This window comes from Leptinotarsa decemlineata, unplaced genomic scaffold, assembly GCF_025532065.1.
Source record: "Leptinotarsa decemlineata unplaced genomic scaffold, Ldec_3_MD MMD2_tig00026328_RagTag_RagTag, whole genome shotgun sequence".
Classification (NCBI taxonomy): domain Eukaryota; kingdom Metazoa; phylum Arthropoda; class Insecta; order Coleoptera; family Chrysomelidae; genus Leptinotarsa; species Leptinotarsa decemlineata.
Genome location: NW_027412688.1, coordinates 4,871,999 through 4,892,049, shown reverse-complemented (window position 1 = coordinate 4,892,049; position 20,051 = coordinate 4,871,999). Strand labels below are relative to the sequence as shown.

At 36.0% G+C, this 20,051-nt stretch overlaps 1 protein-coding gene across 1 annotated transcript; it reads left to right on the top strand.

Annotated features, from left to right (window-relative positions):
- Positions 1-228: 228 nt before the first annotated feature.
- On the top strand, positions 229-18,676 carry LOC111512886 (uncharacterized). Its single transcript, XM_074182033.1, has 7 exons — positions 229-376; positions 2,099-2,187; positions 8,879-9,007; positions 13,544-13,579; positions 15,332-15,437; positions 18,294-18,355; positions 18,584-18,676. Exons 2-7 carry the CDS (start codon positions 2,116-2,118, stop codon positions 18,599-18,601), a joined length of 423 nt encoding a protein of 140 aa, XP_074038134.1. The 5' UTR covers positions 229-376; positions 2,099-2,115; the 3' UTR covers positions 18,602-18,676.
- Positions 18,677-20,051: the final 1,375 nt, after the last annotated feature.

Sequence of the window (20,051 nt, the reverse complement as noted above, 5' to 3'; positions counted from 1 at the left end):
TTTGAGTTTTTAAGAGGGACAGCCACATTTGCCATGCTTTATTCTTCATTTTTTCACGTTGTATGGATTTTCAGAATACCCTTCATTCAGATATTCTATTTCTATTTGTATATATTTTCAATGTTCACACATATACTTTGATAACCTTGAAAATGCATTGAATTATCAGCATATATCTGAAAGCCGTTTTTTCACTAATTTGAACTACAACTTGTGAGCACGAAGTGGCAATTGCATACTTTGTATAGTCGTCTTATCAATCAGACTTGATTTAACAGTAAAAAAAAAACAATAAAACCTGTAATGTTGGAAAAGCCATATTCAGTAAGTAATTTTACATCAAACTGTGAAAGTCAGTCAACTTCACTGGAAGAAGGTGAGAACTGAATAATATTTCATTGCTAAAATAATTGTAACAAATAATTTCAAGTTCATAGTAGATCTTTTAAAAAACGACAACCCTCAGATGTCGAAACTTGTGCGAGCTAAGGATCAACGGGGTTTCACCTTTCAACGTGTGACTTCTAACACACAATACGAAGCAGAGAAAAATTCAATTAGACAAACTATTTGCTTCTTGTGATGCACTGTTTGGAACGTTTGGTGTGGTAATGAATATTACTGGAGTTTTTTTCCAAACACCAAACCGTTATTTCAACACTTTGACACGTGTTTCGATCACCACGTGATCATCTTCAAGAGAGAGTATGCTCTTCCTTGTCAACTGAATCTTAGTTTATATCTTGTGTATGCGTCATTCGAATTTTCAAACCAACCAAAACATTGTCTTTTGAAAATCCATGTATTGAAAGTATTCGTTTCTTCAAAAAACATGCGAATTTTCTCTGTAACTTGACAATCAACTACTTTTGTGTTCTGTGGAAAATTATTTCTCAGTATCAGTTTTTGGTGTTAATTAATTAAGAAACAAACCTTTGAATTATTTTTTTTGGAAAATCGATTTTTTTTCGAAAATTATTATTATTCATGCAGTGTTTCGTGATGGGGAAACTTGACAATTGAAATATGTGCGAATTTTCTGTTTGAGTGTTGAATTTGAATTTTTAATTTTCTCATACCATATATTGGCAATATCTCACGATTTTTTTGTGATTTTTCGAATTATCAAAATCCTTTATTGACAGAAACATAACTTATATACAGATTGGAGAACAAAATTGTTTGCAACATATTATTGTTCATTCATGCACATAAATTACTTGATTTTTATAAAAATATGATATAACTATCCGATATTTGATGAAAATCGTAATAAAAAAAACACTTCAATGGGGGGTTTCCATTTGCCAGTTTACAAAACCACAACACGTATTTTGCTACACAAAACTGAATGAACAAATTCAGTGTCATGTTCTCATAGTAATTTGAATCCTATCACTACCTGACAAATTGATATATGACAAAATCATTACATAAAATATTCACTTTTCTGAGAGAAACTCATTAAACTGGAGGCAGTGTTGTGACACCTGAAGATGTTATCGTAGAACGAAACACGTTTGTAAACGGTCGAGTGAAAATCTTATCGAAGTGTTTTTTTTATGAATTTTTGTACTCCTCAATATTATTGCTTTATTAGTTGAACACATATTTTTTTGGAAAAGGGAGCATCACTAGCGTCACTAGCATTCTTCTTCTCACTAGCTCATAAATATCGATTTTTGAACATTTTTGTAATAAGTTTTTTTTCTTTTCAAAGTTTTCTTATCATATGTATTTTAGATATTTGCAATAATTTTCGAGATACTTGCAAAAAATAGAACCAATTATTAATTTTCCACTAATTTCTTCGCAATTTCAAGCAAATTTTCTGTGCGGACTTCTTATATTCCAAGGAGTTCATTTTGAATTGAATATAAATCCAAAAGGCCTTCGATGTTTGATGAGCTCATTTATTGATACCAATCATCGACATATTTCAATGACATGAATTTTTTTTTATAGCGCCATTCAATAACGGTAAGTTATATCGAGTGCGGTTTTGACCAGTGTATTTTCAATTCCTATCTATTCTGTTTGATATATATCTATTGTTACATAGCCTATATCATTTGATTCAATAGGATTTATATTTCAGATTATTAATTTAACAAAATGAGGTGGATTGGAATGTTGGCTTTCTCCTTAATTGGACTGTCTGCTGCTAACGCCTACTTGCACGAAGGAGTAAGTTGATCTACGCGGTGTTTCGTAATTTGCGAATTGTTACTTTAGTTGCTGGAACAATATTTTTTTCGGAAAATTTTTGAATCAGAACATTCAATGAAAGTTCAACTGAAAGCTATCTGTACATGAGACCTATTTGATTGAAACTATTACTGCGTGTATTATTCAAAGCAGTTAAAACCACAGCAATTTTTTGATTATGACTTTCGTTTGTCTGACTGTCTGATTGTCTGTTCATATGTTCGTGCGACATGGCCTAATCGATTTGGGTAGAAATACAAAATAGGTAGTGAAAATCACATTGCATTGATTGTTTTCAGAAATCCTCTGGTACGTCGAACTTTCCTTAGGAGTCATGAAACAAAATAAAATCGCAACTTTCAGACTTTTTTGTGATTCATTCAGGTGAAGGCGTCAGTTCTATTGAACTGGCAGATATTGCATTACTCAAAATAGTCGTCAAGAGTGATTTGATGTTTTCTTACTCTTCAATTTTTTCTATCTGGGGAAACATTCAAACACAGTTCAATTATTAGACTATTGACATTGGCCTTTCCTGAAAGTTTGAGTACCATAATTATATTTTGAATCGTAGTTGCCAATTGTTGCCATTAATTGTCGGCTTCATTACTCATGACGAAAAATTGATTTTTCCTATAAATTAGAATTCTGTTTTCCATGAAAGGTATTTTGTTATAAGTTTTCTCAAGTGAACTTTTCTAAAGGAATCACTGCCTTCATAATGTGAGTGATGTTTTGATTCAATTATCATTTTTATGAACCAGAGAGTCCAAAAATTGACCGAACAGAGTAATTCACCTAACAAGTGTGAAAAATATCTTTTTTTTTGGGGAGTAGACAAAATTCTAGGACGAGCCGAAGGCGTGTTTGGATGTGTTGCGTACACTGTTTTTCTGACAACCGTGTAGAAAAACAAAACAATGAGGCATATTTCTTCATTATATTTCTTTGTCGAACAAAATTTTAACCATTTCAATTCCTATTTGTATTGTATTTCATTTGATTTTTCAGGCAATAATTGTGATGTATTGCAATAGTTGCGATAATGTATTCATTGCAATAATTTCGAAAAAAAAGCCAATTTGAAAAAAAAATTATGTCAAATAGTTGTCAGTCGTTATTTCGCTGCTATGGTAATAATCAATAGCATTTTCAAAACCTCACCTACCAAAATTTTCACAAATACAATTCCGGCTTAGTTCGGGAATTTCGTATTTGTTGAACTAGGTCGGAAAACTGCGTCTTTTTCAAAGGAAAAGTGCACGAAGGGTGGATACTTCCCGTACGGTTGCCAAAAATGAGTATTTTTCTAAACATTTGATTCACGTGTTTATATTTGTTGTTTGATTCACTTGTTTTATGATTGCACTCCAATTTAAAGTTCCATTCGGTTATACGTAATCGAAAAATCACTTTTCCTTCTCTCAACACCCGGACAAAATCATACAATATGATGCACAGATGATTATCTCACTGCCAAGCTATTCAGTGATTACTTATTTTCTCTTTGTTTTTCTAAATAACTCTCAATGAATGTTCACCTCAAAAACACCCTAAATTAACAAGATGATCATTTTCTTGGGGAGAAAGGACTATTGTCTCGAACGTAAATATTTCAAAAAATGTATCAAAATTAAATTTTTCACATATTCATTCCATTTATAGGTGAAATTCAAAAATGAAACTGAGTAATGAAACTCATTAAATGGTTTATATTGTGTTTTCGAGATGAACTTTTCAATTTGTCCTTCAATACGCCTCAGCAGTTTTTCTATCGAACACTATTCATAAATATAGAATATTATAAATTGAAGTCTCACGCTGAATTAGTAATTTTTTTCTATTCTAAAAGCAGAAATTCCATGATAGTCACTATTCGAGATATGAAAATCAATTCATTCGTAAACTGTACAGGGCCGTGTTCTCAAAAACACAGTAGAGTACCCACCATTATATGAAATAGTGATTGAGGGAAAAGAATTGGTTTCAATATCACAAAACATGCAATCGGAATATGTAAATCGAAGTCCTGCATCGTGTCTATCTGCCTGAAGCCAACAACCTCATAAACTACCAAAAGGATTTTCATACGATTTTCAAAAATGGACAGAAGAATTCAATAAGAATTGCTGTGTGTATGTTGCTATGCAACATACACATGTTGTATGTATGTTGTGCTATGTATGTGTTGTGATGTCTATGTATTGTTATGTGCATGTAGTCCTGCTGCCGAATGAATGAGAAATAACATGCAAGACTTCATGGAAAATGAGAATTAAAACTTTATATATTTCTATATCACTTGTATTTGTAACTAACGTTACTGCGGTTTCGTCCTACCAGGGCATTTCCAGAAGAATACAATAAACTAAAATAATTAACCATGTGCACTCTTAAATACCTAAACAGGGTGTAACTAAATAAGTGTAAAACATTTCAGGAGGTTATTTCTTATCGGAAAAAAGATAGGATCTTTTAGGAAATTTCATTGAAGCATCCCTTGTTAAGATACAGCCCCTTAAAGAGGGTACATTAAATTTGTATAACAATTTTTTTCACAAGCACTGAAAAAGTTACAATATTGAAATTAACCTGACGTTTTGTACTACCAAAAAGACACTTATCCAGAAATTTATTTGGTTTACCCCATGGTTGTAAGGGGTGGAAAACGCAACCATTAAAATTTATTTCCATTGTAACTTTTTGTCTTACCATTTGAAAACTTATTTACGATAGCTTGTTTCATTCTATACAAAAAATGTCTCCTGGGTTTTTTGTCCAAAATAAACCAGGTCGCTATTAGCGATAGTTACAATCAAATTGGTATGACGCTGTCAGTTTGTGAATTTTCGAAATTAAATTAATACTATCTGTGTGTTGTTGTTCTGTTCTCAACTTGTTACTTTAATAATTCACTTGTAGAGATTCCGAATCACGTTAGTTCACGACGTTTCGATTGTTGGTATCTAGAATCGTCTTCGGGTGATGACTGGGGTCATCACCCGAAGTCAGTCATCACCCGAAGACGATTGTAGATACCAACAATCGAAACGTCGTGAACTAACGTGACTTGGAATCTCTACACTTTTTTTTTATTTTTTCTTTTTTTTCATTCCTTTAATAATTCACTTGTTATTAAAATGGCATACACAAATGAGGAAATGGCTGATATGCATTACGTTTACGGTCGGTCGCAGGGGAATGGGTTAGAAGCTTCTAGAAGATATGCTGAAATGTATTCTCAACGGCAGCATCTTCCACATAGAATATTTGCTCGACTTCATCAACGATTACGAGAATATGGTTCATTCAACAAGAGAACGCAGGATTGTGGTTGCTATCGAGAAGTACGAACACCACAGCTTGAGGAAGCAGTACTCAATTTGATTGAAGAATAACCTACTACCAGTACTAGAAAGATTGCTTTCCAGCTAAATGTTGATCATATGACGGTATTTCGAATTTTACAGGAACTTCTCTTATACCCTTACCATCTGCAACAAGTACAGGCACTGTTACCGCGAGATTTTTCGAACCGTCTTGAATTTTGCAATTGGATGCTGGAAATTAGAAGAAATTGTGACTTACTGAAGACGATAGAATTCACAGACGAATGTAGTTTTTCTCGGGACAAGATTATTGATTTTCATAATTACCACATATGGGCTGATGAAAACCCTCACGCTATTGTCGAAACTAACTATCAAGGACAGTTTTCTCTTAACGTGTGGCTCGGAGTTATTGAGGATGATTTAATCGGTACTCATTTTCCTCCTCGATTGAATGGTGAGGCATACGTTCACTTTTTAAGAGAAGTGCATCCAGTACTGCTGGAGGAAGTTCCTTTGGGCGTCAGGAAGGATATGTTTTTTATGCATGATGAGGCTCCCGCCCATTTCAGTCAAGTAGCACGTCAGAATTCAACTGGAACACATGCAAAACAGTGGATAGGTCGAGAGGGACCACAGAACTGGACCGCTCGATCCCCGGATCTCAAATCTCTCGATTTCTCTATTTGGGGTCATTTACAGCATTTGGTTTATCGTACTCCTGTTCGCGATGTAGAGGACTTAAGAAACCGCATCATCGATGCATGCAGGATAATCAGAGAGACTCCAGGAAAATTTGAGCGAATACGTGGCTCAATGCGCCGACGTCTAGACGCATGCGGAATGTCTGAAGGTAGACATATTGAACATTTACTATGATTTCTACATGTTGTGTGTTTTGTTATTAATAAATTAGTTTTGTTTATTACCCTTCAATCGTTCAATGCAGGTACGAACTACAAAATAACAATAAATCCAGTTCGCATTTATGACGATGTATTTCTGTAGTTGTTCGTAAAATAATTTTTTGTTACGAACTGGTTCATTTTGGGCAAAAAACCCAAGAGACATTTTTTGTTTAGAATGAAACAGGCTATTGGAAATGAATTTTTTATTGGTAAACAAATGATAAGACAAAAAGTTACATTGGAAAAAAAATTTAGGGGTTGCGTTTTCCACCCCTTACAAACATGGGGTAAACCAAATAAATTACTGGCTGAGTGTCTTTCTGATAGTATAAAACGTCAGGTTAATTTCAATATTGTAACTTCTTCAGTGCTTGTGAAAAAAATTGTTATACAAATTTTGTTCACATGTGACAATGTGGGTATGCTAATCTGAAAACCGGTGAGTAGACCAGGTCAATTTGGTCATTTAGTAGGTAACATTCGCAATGCTTATGATTGATTTCAAGGATCTCAAATAATTGAGTTACCAACCCTTGCCTACGTAGTGCAAAATTTTCGTATGATTCAGATTCGAAAACTTGGTGTTACATTCCAATAATGGGTTTGAAAATTTCGAAGCATTTATACCTTGTCTGAAGGACCCTTCAAATTCAGCGTACCGTTTAAAGAAATTTCGGCCACATTGTCCAAAATAAACACTATTACACTCTGGACACTCAGGCTTATAAACTTTAGATTTCTACATCTCATCCACTTTATCTTTGGCATTAGACAGAAAATTGGATAACCTGGCAGTTGGCCTGAGTACCACTTCCACATTGTTTTTTTCTGGAACATTCCGCAATCGTCTCTGTTCTTTCACCAAAATATGTATATTGAATCATACGTGCTTTTGATGCTTTGTTTTTTGACTAACTCCACCATGTAGTACCGTAATACCGGCTACATACATCAAGTTATAAGCAATACTAACATCTGGATGTATCTTCCATGAATGTCTGTCAGATATAATCCAATATCCAACATGATATTAGCCGGCAAAATAGTTTGTTTTCCAGCAGGCATTTATCAGAATATACTGTGTAGGTACGTTGGAAGAGACGAATATTTTGAAATTCAATTTCGATGTATTCATTTTCTGGTTCGTATAATTTATTGATGTTATCATGAATTGGTTGGAATGTAAAGATGTTATCTGTGAGGAATCGGGGTTCTGGTGTAACCCATGTGAGTTCTCATCGAAAACACGCTTCAATCACTCTGAGATATGACAGAACAACTCATTATACTTTTTTTTCATGGGTTTACAAAAATCGGCAATGACATGTGTCTATCTTTTGAGAATAGTGTACTATAGTCATATCAATGTTTGGAATAATTGGCAACAACCAAGTAGTTGATTTTTTTTATCTCATGAGTCAATGTAAAATCTCCAAATATGACATGTTATAATAGCTTGATTATGAAAAATCACCCGATTTTAAAAAAGTTATGAAAAATCTAATTTCAACAAAATCACAGCACATATAGTTGGGACAGCTTTTGTGATATGCTTTACTGTTCATTAAATCACCATAAATCAAACCAATCACTCTGTTACTCATATAATGCGGTAATTAAAACGCAGATACGATATAATTCCTTATCAAATGAATACGTGCATTTCATGCACTTCATAATTACCTTTCACACCGTACAACTCGAAGTGAAATATCAGTAGTTATCGCAATATCAAATGTATCCTTCGAGAAAACCGATGCGTGATGAAGAAAGGTTGCAATTGCATTGGACTGATTATACGTAGTGGATAATTTTGAAGGTTATGGTTGCATTTTGTGTCTTTGGGTGAATACGAATTTACCTGCTACTAAAATTGGAATTGATATTGTGAATATACTTTTGTTTGGGTTAATTTGAATAAAAATCACTATTATTCGTAGCCGGGGTACCAGATTTCGCTTAGTGAGTTGATAAGAGATTGTATGGTATTCGTGTGGTATTTAAACAGGTCAAAACTGCTTTATATTTCAACCAATAGTTAAGGACCTACATGTACAGAATGACCTAAAATTGTACAAAATATCCCACAGGATTCAAGAATGTTAGGGATGTTTCAGAACCTTTCAGACTATTCCCGAACATTTCTGAATATTCCAGAATGTTTCAGTGTGTTTTAGAATATTCGAAAATGTTTTCGAATACTCTCGAATGTTTTGGATCATCCTGGAACATTCTAAAGTGCAAATCTGCAAATCCTCATATCTTTAAAAGCACATTTCTCAGGTAGAAACGAAGGCCATCTTTACGGACAAGCTCATGTGAGTTGTAAATAAAGTTAAAAAGATACCTTTATATCCTACGTATAATATAAAATGATTTTTTTGACCACCAATGAAGAAATGAATATGAAATTGGATTTATTTTATTCTATAGGATCTCAGTGGTCTCCTGAGGCATGCCGCTAAAGAATGGCATGCTAAATGTCAAGTTATAACTGGCGTATCTGATGAAGAGATTTTCGGATTGAGAAGTGGTAATTTCGCAGTAGCGGAGAATACAAAAGTGAGTATGTTTTTGATAACTGATACATTGTATCTGCTTTTTTATTTCTACTACAAAACAGTAGCTTTTCTACACAACATTTATATTTGAGTGACTGTATGTAAGTTTTGGAATAGTACCAGTAATTGCATGAAAACTGCTTTGTGAATTCCCAGGAGTCACATACTTTATACAGTAGGTAGAGGGGTCCAAAGTAAGTGGATCCATGAGCGTTACCTTGATACCAAGATTGGTACCCATGTCTTCACATGAATCCATCGGTACTAATCTTTCCAAACCATAATCTCATCCTGCCCCAATCGGAAAGATCAACTCCTTAAATCGATACGACCAAATAGCCTTACATCCTTCCTGTTGAAAGGACTTGAGAGGATACTGGAGGGACACATCAGGAATGTGGCATTGTATACTTCCCCCCTGAATACCCACCAGTATGCTTATCAAACCGGTAAATCGATAGATTTAGCATGAAAAACCATGTAGAGAAAATCGATCAATCTCTTGACAACAAGAAGATTCCGATTGCTGTATTCCTCGATATTGAAGAAGCATTCGACAATGCACTACCTGAATCCAAAGAATCATCTCTGGCTAGGAAAGGTATAGAATTGACCATAACTGGCTGGTAAACAGAACTGCAACTACGACTCTTCAAGGCGAGACCTTAAGGTTCATAGTCATCAGGAGGTTCCTTCAAGGTGGCGTATTATCTCCCCTTCTGTGGCTGCTCCTGATGGATAGTCTGCTTGATCCCTCGACAGATGAAAATTAGATCTGGAAGCTTATGCAGATGACCATGTCATCTTGGCAAGGTCCACGTTGGGAAGGGTAGCTTGTGATATGCTTTGAAGCACGATGGACGTAGATCACAGTTGGTGCTGGAGGGAAGAGATGTCTGTCAACCCCAGCAAAACTGTCATAGTCCCCTTCACCAGGAGGAGAAAAATGGACGATCTAACGTCACTTTCGCTCAATGGTGAAGTCATTCCATTTGGAACGGAAGTGAAATATCTTGGCATTTTCCTTGATGAAAAACTCACTTGGAACGCTCACACACCTAGGAACCTATGCGGCTGTATTTCAAGCGGAAATGTACGTTGTTGAATTGTGTGCTGAGAGATTTGAACGATCCAACCTCATACAAAAGTCAATGAGAATATTTTTGGACAGTCAAGTGGCGTTGGGAGCTTTTGGCTCCTACCAAGCAACGTTTAAATGGGTAGCAAATTGCCAAAAACGACTCTCCTCGATAGGAAGACTTAACAGATTGTCTCTGGTCTGGATTCCTCCCCATACTGGCCTGGAAGGCAATGAGGCTGCTGACCTCCTTGCAAATAATGATATTGCAAGCAACTTCATCGGTCCAGAATCTGGCCTGGATGGCAAGAAGATTTATGGACTTCTGGCAGAGGCAGAATCTTCCAGGATTGGCTTATTCCGAGGCATTCATTAACCCTTCGAAACTTGATACCAAACAGTTGTTGGACCACACACAGTAGGGATGAACTACAATGTCTAAAAGGTTTTTCTATGGGTCACTGTCATTTGAATCATCATATGCAGACTCTGACTGTCGTAAGACAGTGTGTGTCGCCTATATTCGGAAAATGATGAAACAGCAGAGCACATACTTTGTGCCTACCCCTCTGGGGACCGAATCAGGCATTTAGAGTTCGGCAGAGCCGTACTATTACCATCTGACCTCATTTTTCTCAAGTGCTATGCCGGCTGAGAATGATTCTATGGCAGTAATTCCAAAAGAAGATAACAAACAAAAGTTTCATCTGCGATGAATAGTAGTTCAAATTTCAATGGCATTTGAACAAGAACTACTGAATGCTTCATCATCGAATGAAATTCTACGTCGTTGGAATGAATGAAACCTCACGATCTCTTTGAGTATGACAAAAAATGCAATGCTTCAAGTGGAATGTTACTCTTGAAGCCTATTCGGGCACGTTTTTCAAGCTTCCTGAGAATCTGCTAGTATGTTGAATTGATGCGAATTGGTGTCAAACCATACGCTAATGGAAACGATGTCTTACGTCTGTAGTCTGTAATATCTGGCCAAACAATACCGGTGAAGCTCTGAAGGAGACATCTTCCACTCGAACCTCGCATGATTGAAGGAAAGCTAAATTTTCATGTGTGAAAATGACTATAATGGAAGGGCCTCCAGAGCTACATTGTAAATATGTTCTTTCGACCGACACCTCATATCGACCTCGACATATTTTGAATGAAAGAATAGTTTCATTGCTCAACGAATAGGGTTTTTCAATATGAGTAGCAATACTTTGTATAGGCATAAGGGTAAAACTATGCGTTAATCCTTCTTCAGCATCCAGACAACAATGACCTGTAAGTAGGCCCGTAAGACGACAAAGGTTATCACTGATATAGTCTAGAATTGGTTGGTAACATACTTCTTCTTGCAGCGCAGTTCAGTGTTTGTTTGACAGCGCCCTTCTATATGAGGAAGTATAAGTGCCTAAATTGACAAGAATTCAAATCAGAAACGAATCATAAGGTCTTTTTTGAGGAAGTCTTCTTAAATCAGTTCTCTACCAAGTTGGGAATTGCTTTATGAAAGTTAGGTTCTTCCAGACTAGGTAAGGTAAGGCTAGGTCCGGAGTGAGTGGGTTTATTCGACTCACCAACGCAAACCCGCAAGGGTTCATTGTTGCTCACACCTATTGACACGAAATGAACGAAAGAAACCTAGCTTCTTAACGAAGCCAATTCGTTCGTATGGTTAGTGGTCTTTCAGGCCAGATTGTGAAAATACGGCTTTGCCGAACTTTAAAAACATGATTCGGTCATCAGCGGGAAAGGCACAAAGTATGTACTCTGCTGCTCCATCATTTTCTAGACCCACTGTCCTCTGACAGTCCGAGTCTCTGCATATGATGATTCAAATGACAGTGACCTGCAAGAAGGCCTGTTAGATATCGTAGTTCATCCCTACTGTCCGATAACTACTTGGTATCAAGCTTCGAAGGGTGAATAAACGCCTTGGAGTAGGCCCAACCTGAAAGATTCTGCCAGAAGTCCATGAATCTTCTTGCCATCCAGGTGTTCAAAGTTTGTTTGGCAAAGCCTAAAGCTATGACAATGACAAGTTCTGGTCCGATAAAGCTGCTTGCAGCCCCCTCCTTTGCAAGGGAGTCAGCAGCTTCGTTGCCTTCCAGGCCAGTATGGCTAGAAATCCAGACCAGAGACAATCTGTTGGATCTTCTCATTGAGGAAATTTGGTACCAATTTAGACGTTGCTCGGTAGGAGCCAAGAGCTTCCAACGCCTCTTGAATGTCCGAGAATATTTTTATTGATTTATGTATGAGGTTAGATTCTGTCAATCCCTCCGCACCCAATTCAATAGCATGAATTTCCGTTTGAAATACAGTCGCATAGGTTCCTAATCGGCTTGATATCTCTGTCCTGGATCGGCACTGGGAAACACCTGCACCAGAACCGAAAGTTGTTTTTGGTCCATCTGTCCTTTCAGACTAGCAGATGTTCTCAGTGATTGATGTATGAGGTTGATTTCTGTCAAACTCTTCATACACAAATCAATAGTGTATATTTGAATTTGAAATGCGGCCATATAGGTCCCCTGTACTGGATCTGAAACTTTATTAAACTAAAGGGGTTTCTTCACAACTATGGATCAATAGTTATCTGCTCTTAGAATTTCTTTTCACAGTAGGATCCAATTCTCTATATTTACTATTAGATCTGTAGGAGGGAGTTTGTGTTTCATAGTTGGAGGTAATGAGCTGAATATCATTTCCAAAGTTCTGTGACTCACAGTCTCCTAAAATTCGCATGAGCCTGTTTTGTGCAATTAGTAATATCCACAATTCTCAATGTTGCTTTCATTCCATTATTTAACGAGGTCTATTCAAAAAATAAGTAAAATTTGATTTTTACGAACAAGATTCATTTATTCAACAATCTCTCTATATTAGCACGTTTCAAATTTGTAGTAGTGTACATCCGTTTTCTCTTCGCGAGCTCATGTTTTCATATTATTTTAAAGATGGAAATTATGTTTTCTGAAACGATCTGTCAGTTCAATGATTGTGTTCGACTTTTGAGGAAGAATTTTGAATTAGTTGAATTCTCAAGGCTCATTTGCGAACAGTAGGTATAGTTTTGACATTGCCTCTTGAGTATTGTCTTTGAAGTGGGTAATGAATGGGGTGAACCGTGATCTCTCTGAAGGTGAGGGTATTCATCAAGTCTGCCTCCTTACCCAAAAAAAGCGGTAACATAATTGACGCCTGAGTTATTTGCTCACTCACTCAGTATAATGGCTAATCGAAAGTTTTTTCAGTTACCCTGTCCACGTTAATTTTTTTTTTATTGCTGTTTCACTGTTTTGTATTAGATTTGACTGTTTCAAAAAGAGGCTAAACAATATTCTATCTATTTGAAGTATCTTTATTCGTTTAGTAGATTCCTATTTTTGAAGTAGCAATCACTTGCTACAATGAAAATTCAGTAAATTAATTAATTGGTTGATTTTTTTACAGAGATACCACTTATGTATTTTCATCATGGCAAATGCGGTAAGTATAACAGCTGTTAGTTCTGAATGAGAACAGAAAAAATATGGAATGTTAGTAATTTACGTAAGAATTCCGGAAAATATTGTTATAATGAAATCACTACAAGGAAAATCTTTTTTGGTGAAAAATTCAAGGCATTTTGTTGAACTACTAGGGGCAATCGAACTTACAGAGCAGAATCAACTAATCAATTTTGATGTGAAAAGCCTCTACACCTCTACAAATCCTACAAAGGAAATTATCCGAAGACGGGGACCTGAAAGATAAAACGATCTTACCAATACAAGTAAGCAAGATGAAGGACTGACTGTCAATGGGATCGCCACTTTTACTGGCTATAGCTAACATATATATGGAGTGGTTTGAAACTCTGGCCATTGAAGAAGCCCACAAGAAGATCCGAGTCTGGTTGAATTACGTTGACGAAACTCTCATAATATGGAACCATGGGAATACAGAACTAGATACCTTCCTGAAGCACATCAACAACGTAAGACTTTCCATCTCTTTCACAATGGAGAAGGAAGTCCAAAACGAATTGCCATCATTAGACGTATTGGTGAAGAGGACTGACACTGAATGGGAAACATCTGTATACCGAAATTCCACTGACACTGAACTGACTGTATCTGAACAAGAGATCCAACCACCATCAATCGTCTAAGAGAGGAATCATCAAAGCTCTAGTAGATCTCACTTTCGGGCTCTCCAGTACGAAGGAAGGTTTCGAGAAGAAATTAGGCATCATCAAAAATGACCTTCAACGGAATGGTTACTCCAAAGTGATAGTGGAACAGACTTTGGCTAGAAGACAGCAAGAGCCTCACAAAGGAAAGAGAAGTCGCCACAACCAGTACTTGTACTTCCCTATATCAGAGGATTGTCGGAAAGGATATGAAGAATTGGGTCCAAATATAACATCAGAACCGTTTTTAGATCTGGAAACACTATCCGTAGCAGCTTCACAAAAATCAGGTCACCAAACGCGGACTGCGATTCCAAGAATTCCATTTACCGGATACCCTGCGGGTGTGGAGAATCCTACATCGGTGAAACAAAGAGGCCATTGAAAGTACCGAGCACAAGAAATATACACAGCGAAGAGAAACCAGCAAATCAGGAATAGCAGAGCATGTTTGGACTCATCAAGGTAACATCAAGTGGTCTCAAACTGTAATCATCCACAAGGAGGAACACTGGTTTAGGAGAAAATTCAAAGAAGCCGCATATATGTTGTTCAACATCTCATTTTGCCAAGCTATCATAGAGATACCTAACGTATGGGATACTATAATCTAGCTCTCTCTAAAACCGATGAAGCGGAGAGAAGGAAGAGCTTTTGAAGGAATGAGTTCCGTCATCACCCGAAAATTATTGTGGATATTGACAACTGAAACGTCGTGAAGATACTTGGCTTGAAGTCTTTCAGTAATATTCAATTTTAATTTTTTGTTGATTTTTCAATTGTTCGATTTCAAATCATTTTATATCATATATTAGACAATGGATGTCCGAACTGATGGAATGCAAAATTACTGACAATTAAGTTATATTATCATGATGAGTAAGAGAAAACAATGAAATAATAACCACACTCACTCTCTTTTTTTTGGTATCAGTGTGATATATATGTCATATTACCAGTATTTCGAAGTTTTTGCTAGTAATATTATTAGCTGTTATCAACGATAGTTCATGATTTTATAGCTATAGATTCCATGTTCAGTAAAGTTGTTGTTTCTGCTATTTCAGATAACCCCAAAAATGGAATTTGTTGAAAGAATTTTCCGAAAATACATACCGGATAATACTATGGTGCGAAATTATAAACAATGTTTCCACGAATCCAAAAGAACGCGTGAGTATAATATATGAGGCAATTTTCAATAAGTTTGGCTGTTGAATTTTGTGAATATTTATAAGTTCCCAAGCTGAAATTCGGTTTTAGATGTTTCGTTCACATTTTTATCATCTATCACTTGCGAAAATATTGAAATTCAATAATTTCTCCGGAGCCAAATATTGAAATTCAATAATTTCTCCGGAGCCAACCCAACCTTCGTAATAATGATGAACGAAATGGTATCAATGGTACACAAAGCCCCGAGTACAATGAATTCAAATGAAAAACAATCAAGTAACTGATTTCATTGGATTCGAATATCATTTTTTCGTGAGAATTTAAGCCTGAAACGCCTGAAAGATATATTTAATAGAGAAACACCTGTCGCAGTTTTGTAAATTTTCAAGTGACAGTCTCACAACAATCTATGATTCTAGAATCCCTTGAATTTCAATTTGAAAAATATGATGATGGGTGTCATGAAAATTATGGTTAATCACAGTGATTGAATGAAAGTTTCAAAATTGATCAAATTTCGATTCGAAAGTACCAATTTCTCAAGAATTTTCTCACTGATGTCTCCAGTCAATTGATCCATTGACAACTTTCAACTCATTTCATATATCAAATGACTTTATTGCATTATCGAGTTGCAGTTGCAAGATTTTTCCAGTTGAGAACTTTTCACAATGTAATGAATTCGTATCCTCTTGCCGTATCATTCGACAGTTTTCATTTCCTGAGACTGTCAATCCAATTAAAATGATTTTCCAGTCTTATAAACTACTCAAAATGAATATAGAGTTTCTTATTAGTCAATGGGCTATGCTTGAAGAGTGGCAATAAACAAATCTAAAGCAAATGGAACTTCAAACGTTCAAGCCAGTCTCTATATACCTACACAGTAGGTTTAATGGACTGACGTCTATCAGAAAACAACTACTCCCCTGGCTAATACCACGAAGGGCGTTGGATTATATCAGACAGGCGTCAGTGCAGGAATCTTCACAGAAAATGTCCTGCATATGCAATTGGCAATACAACTGAAAGAGTCGACCTTCAATTATGGAACGGGCACACTTGCAGACCGGTTTCGGGCTTATTAGCCACTCATCAGTGCAAGATAGTGACCATCATCGACCTAAAGTCAATGATATTCCACAATTGAAAATCGGAATTCTTTCAGAGTATTTCATTCCTCTTCCGAAGTTGGAGCGAACATCAAAAATGTCACTCCATCTAGTGGACGAGGAACTAACCAACTGCACATCCGTAATTTGCCCGATTCCTCTAAATAAGGAATAAAAACTTTCTTATTAGTCAATGGGCTATGCTTGAAGACTGGCGATAAACAAATCTAAAGCAAATGGAACTTCAAACGTTCAAGCCAGTCTCTATATACCTACACAGTAGGTTTAATGGACTGACGCCTATCAGAAAACAACTACTCCCCTGGCTAATACCACGAAGGGTACCACAACTCTTTCAGTTGTATTGCCAATTGCATATGCAGGAAATTTTCTGTGAAGATTCCTGCACTGACGCCTGTCTGATATAATCCAACGCCCTTCGTGGTATTAGCCAGGGGAGTAGTTGTTTTCTGATAGGCGTCAGTCCATTGAACCTACTGTGTAGGTATATAGAGACTGGCTTGAACGTTTGAAGTTCCATTTGCTTTAGATTTGTTTATTGCCAGTCTTCAAGCATAGCCCATTGACTAATAAGAAAGTTTTTATTCCTTATTTAGAGGAATCGGGCAAATTACGGATGTGCAGTTGGTTAGTTCCTCGTCCACTAGATGGAGTGACATTTTTGATGTTCGCTCCAACTTCGGAAGAGGAATGAAATACTCTGAAAGAATTCCGATTTTCAATTGTGGAATATCATTGACTTTAGGTCGATGATGGTCACTATCTTGCACTGATGAGTGGCTAATCAGCCCGAAACCGGTCTGCAAGTGTGCCCGTTCCATAATTGAAGGTCGACTCTTTCAGTTGTATTGCCAATTGCATATGCAGGACATTTTCTGTGAAGATTCCTGCACTGACGCCTGTCTGATATAATCCAACGCCCTTCGTGGTATTAGCCAGGGGAGTAGTTGTTTTCTGATAGGCGTCAGTCCATTAAACCTACTGTGTAGGTATATAGAGACTGGCTTGAACGTTTGAAGTTCCATTTGCTTTAGATTTGAATATAGAGACATGTCCGTAAAATGCAATAAGTGAAAAAATATGTATTATTTTGTCAAACATTTATATTTATGAAATAAATATTTATGAAATTTCCGTGATTCATTATAGCTTCGGGTTTCAGATGATTATACACTGGTGGTCGCTAAGATACGCTTCCGTTTTAGAAATTGTTGTAGACCAAGTGGGGTAGTTCTGATGTTTCCGCAGGATGGTACCAATGATTGATATTTCTATTGATTTCAGTCATAACCTGAATGGCGTTGCCAACACTATTATTTTTATCAGGCTATCGCAAAAAATCTCGTAAGTTGACGTTCGCACTGACACACGAACGGTAGTATCGAGCAAATTTGCATGAAAAAGCTATACTTATGAATCGCTACACCAGTGTATAGTTATCGCATTCCGGTCCCAATGAACACGTCCAGTGAAATTCTTCTTTATTTATTCTTGGCATAAATACCTACAATATAAATTGATGGATGTTGTCATTACTAGGTGGTAGAAAATCATTATGAAGAAAAGAGAAATGAAACTTTCAATAAGGACATTTTCAAAATTATACATTAATGTATGAGTTTGAAAATCTCCTTAAAGGACGAAACTGCAGTCACGTTAGTTATAAATAAAAGTGGTAAGTTTCATTTCTCTTGTCTTCAACTACAATATATTTTTTCAGAAACACAACCAGAGGAAATAATATTGGGAATGTTACACTGCATGTTTGCGAGAGATCCTGTGGTGAGTCACCATGTAATATGTTGTTCATAAATACGTTTCGGAGGTCTGAATTTCATTTTATCAGAATTAGAATACGTAAACTCGTTCCACTGTCATAAATTCTACAACATCATTGTAAAGAATTTAGAATTTTTCATTCGATTCCCTTGGTAGAATTGATTTCGAAATGATTTTAAATGAATATTGAACTCAATGATTATGATTTACCGTATTTGTTTCATTTTTCAGAAATTCCTGATAGTCTAACGGATGATCCAAATTCAACACTGAGGTTTTTTGAATTGTTATGTATTGCTTTCTTGAATAAACGTTGCATATATATTCAGTTATTTCATTTCAGAAATGTGGGCATAATATACAGCGTGACTCACGGTCGATGGTAGGTTAGACGTTTCTGGAAAACGCAAAGCATGATTTTTCTGAAAATTCCACCTCTCATATTTCCTTACCTGTTCTATCGATTTAAAAAATATTTTCAGCATTGCGGCGGTGCCACTTTCATCAAAAAGTCCTACCAACTTTATTTTTTTTAATGGAATACCCTATATATTAGTACATTTTTGAAATTATTCTGGTATTTTAACATTTTTTTGTCGATAATGTCCTATACCTATCTCTATCTGTTTTCGAGATAAAAAATAAATTGTGCTAAATATGGTCCAAAACATAGCCTTTATTGAAATTGAGTACATCAGTACTCTCAATTCATGAAAAGTAGATATTTTGATGATAGTTTGAACAGACTCGAAATATTCAAATAACACCAAAAAATCGACTCCATATCATACAGGGCGTGCTAAAATTACTATTATATCCATTCCTTTTTTCAAATGAAACCCCCTGTATATTACTCGGTAAATTGAAAGACGGTGAAAAATGCTTCAAGATGATACATCATGTCCCTATACCTAAATTATTTTTTTTTAGAATTTGGATTTGGGTAGCAGTGGAATTATCAAGCTAATAGCAGTTCGGTTACTTTTATAAGTAATTTACAAAGAGTTATCGACGGTGTTTCGAGTCATCTTCCAAAATGAATGCAAATATCGATTATTCAAACGAAGTTCTTATGAAATTATTTATTATACACATGAACAAAGTGATCAAATCATTGTCAGTGATCCTGAATTAACACCAATGAACGAGAGGAAGTTTGTAAGGTTACAAAATAATTTCCTTAACTATGGCTCAGAGTTTTCAGAGAACAACTGTACCAAAAATCAGTAATTTCTAGGTAAAAAGTAAGATTCTGTGGGCTAAAACATGTGAAAGTACAGACAATAACAAAATAGGATGATTCAAAATAACAAAATTGTAAACAAAATATCATATTTTCACAGTAAATGCTGAAAATGTTGTAAACACTTTAAATTGTTTTTTTGTACGCGATTTGTGGTTGCTTTTTCAATTTCCTGGGGATCCAGATCTTCAATACTCCGCACTATTCGCCGTCGCAATTCTTCTTTGGTAGACACTGGATTATTGTATACCCTTACTTTTAAGACACCCTATTGAAATAAGTCAAGTGGCGTGAGATCGGGTGATCTCGGTGGCCAATCCCACGGCCCTAAACGCCTAAACCAACGATCGTCGAAGAGTTCGTCAAGTTTCCTGGAAACTTCCTGGGTGGAATGAGCTGGCGCTTCGCCCAGTTGAAACCACGAATTCCTATATTCCTCTAAAGGCAAATTTTCAA

Coding starts and splice junctions, on each gene's coding strand:
- LOC111512886 (XM_074182033.1), top strand. CDS start 2,116: ATGAGGTGGATTGGAATGTTGGCTTTCTCCTTAATTGGACTGTCTGCT. Junction 9,008..13,543: donor CAGTAGCGGAGAATACAAAA/GTGAGTATGTTT, acceptor ATTTTTTTACAG/AGATACCACTTATGTATTTT. Junction 13,580..15,331: donor TTTTCATCATGGCAAATGCG/GTAAGTATAACA, acceptor CTGCTATTTCAG/ATAACCCCAAAAATGGAATT.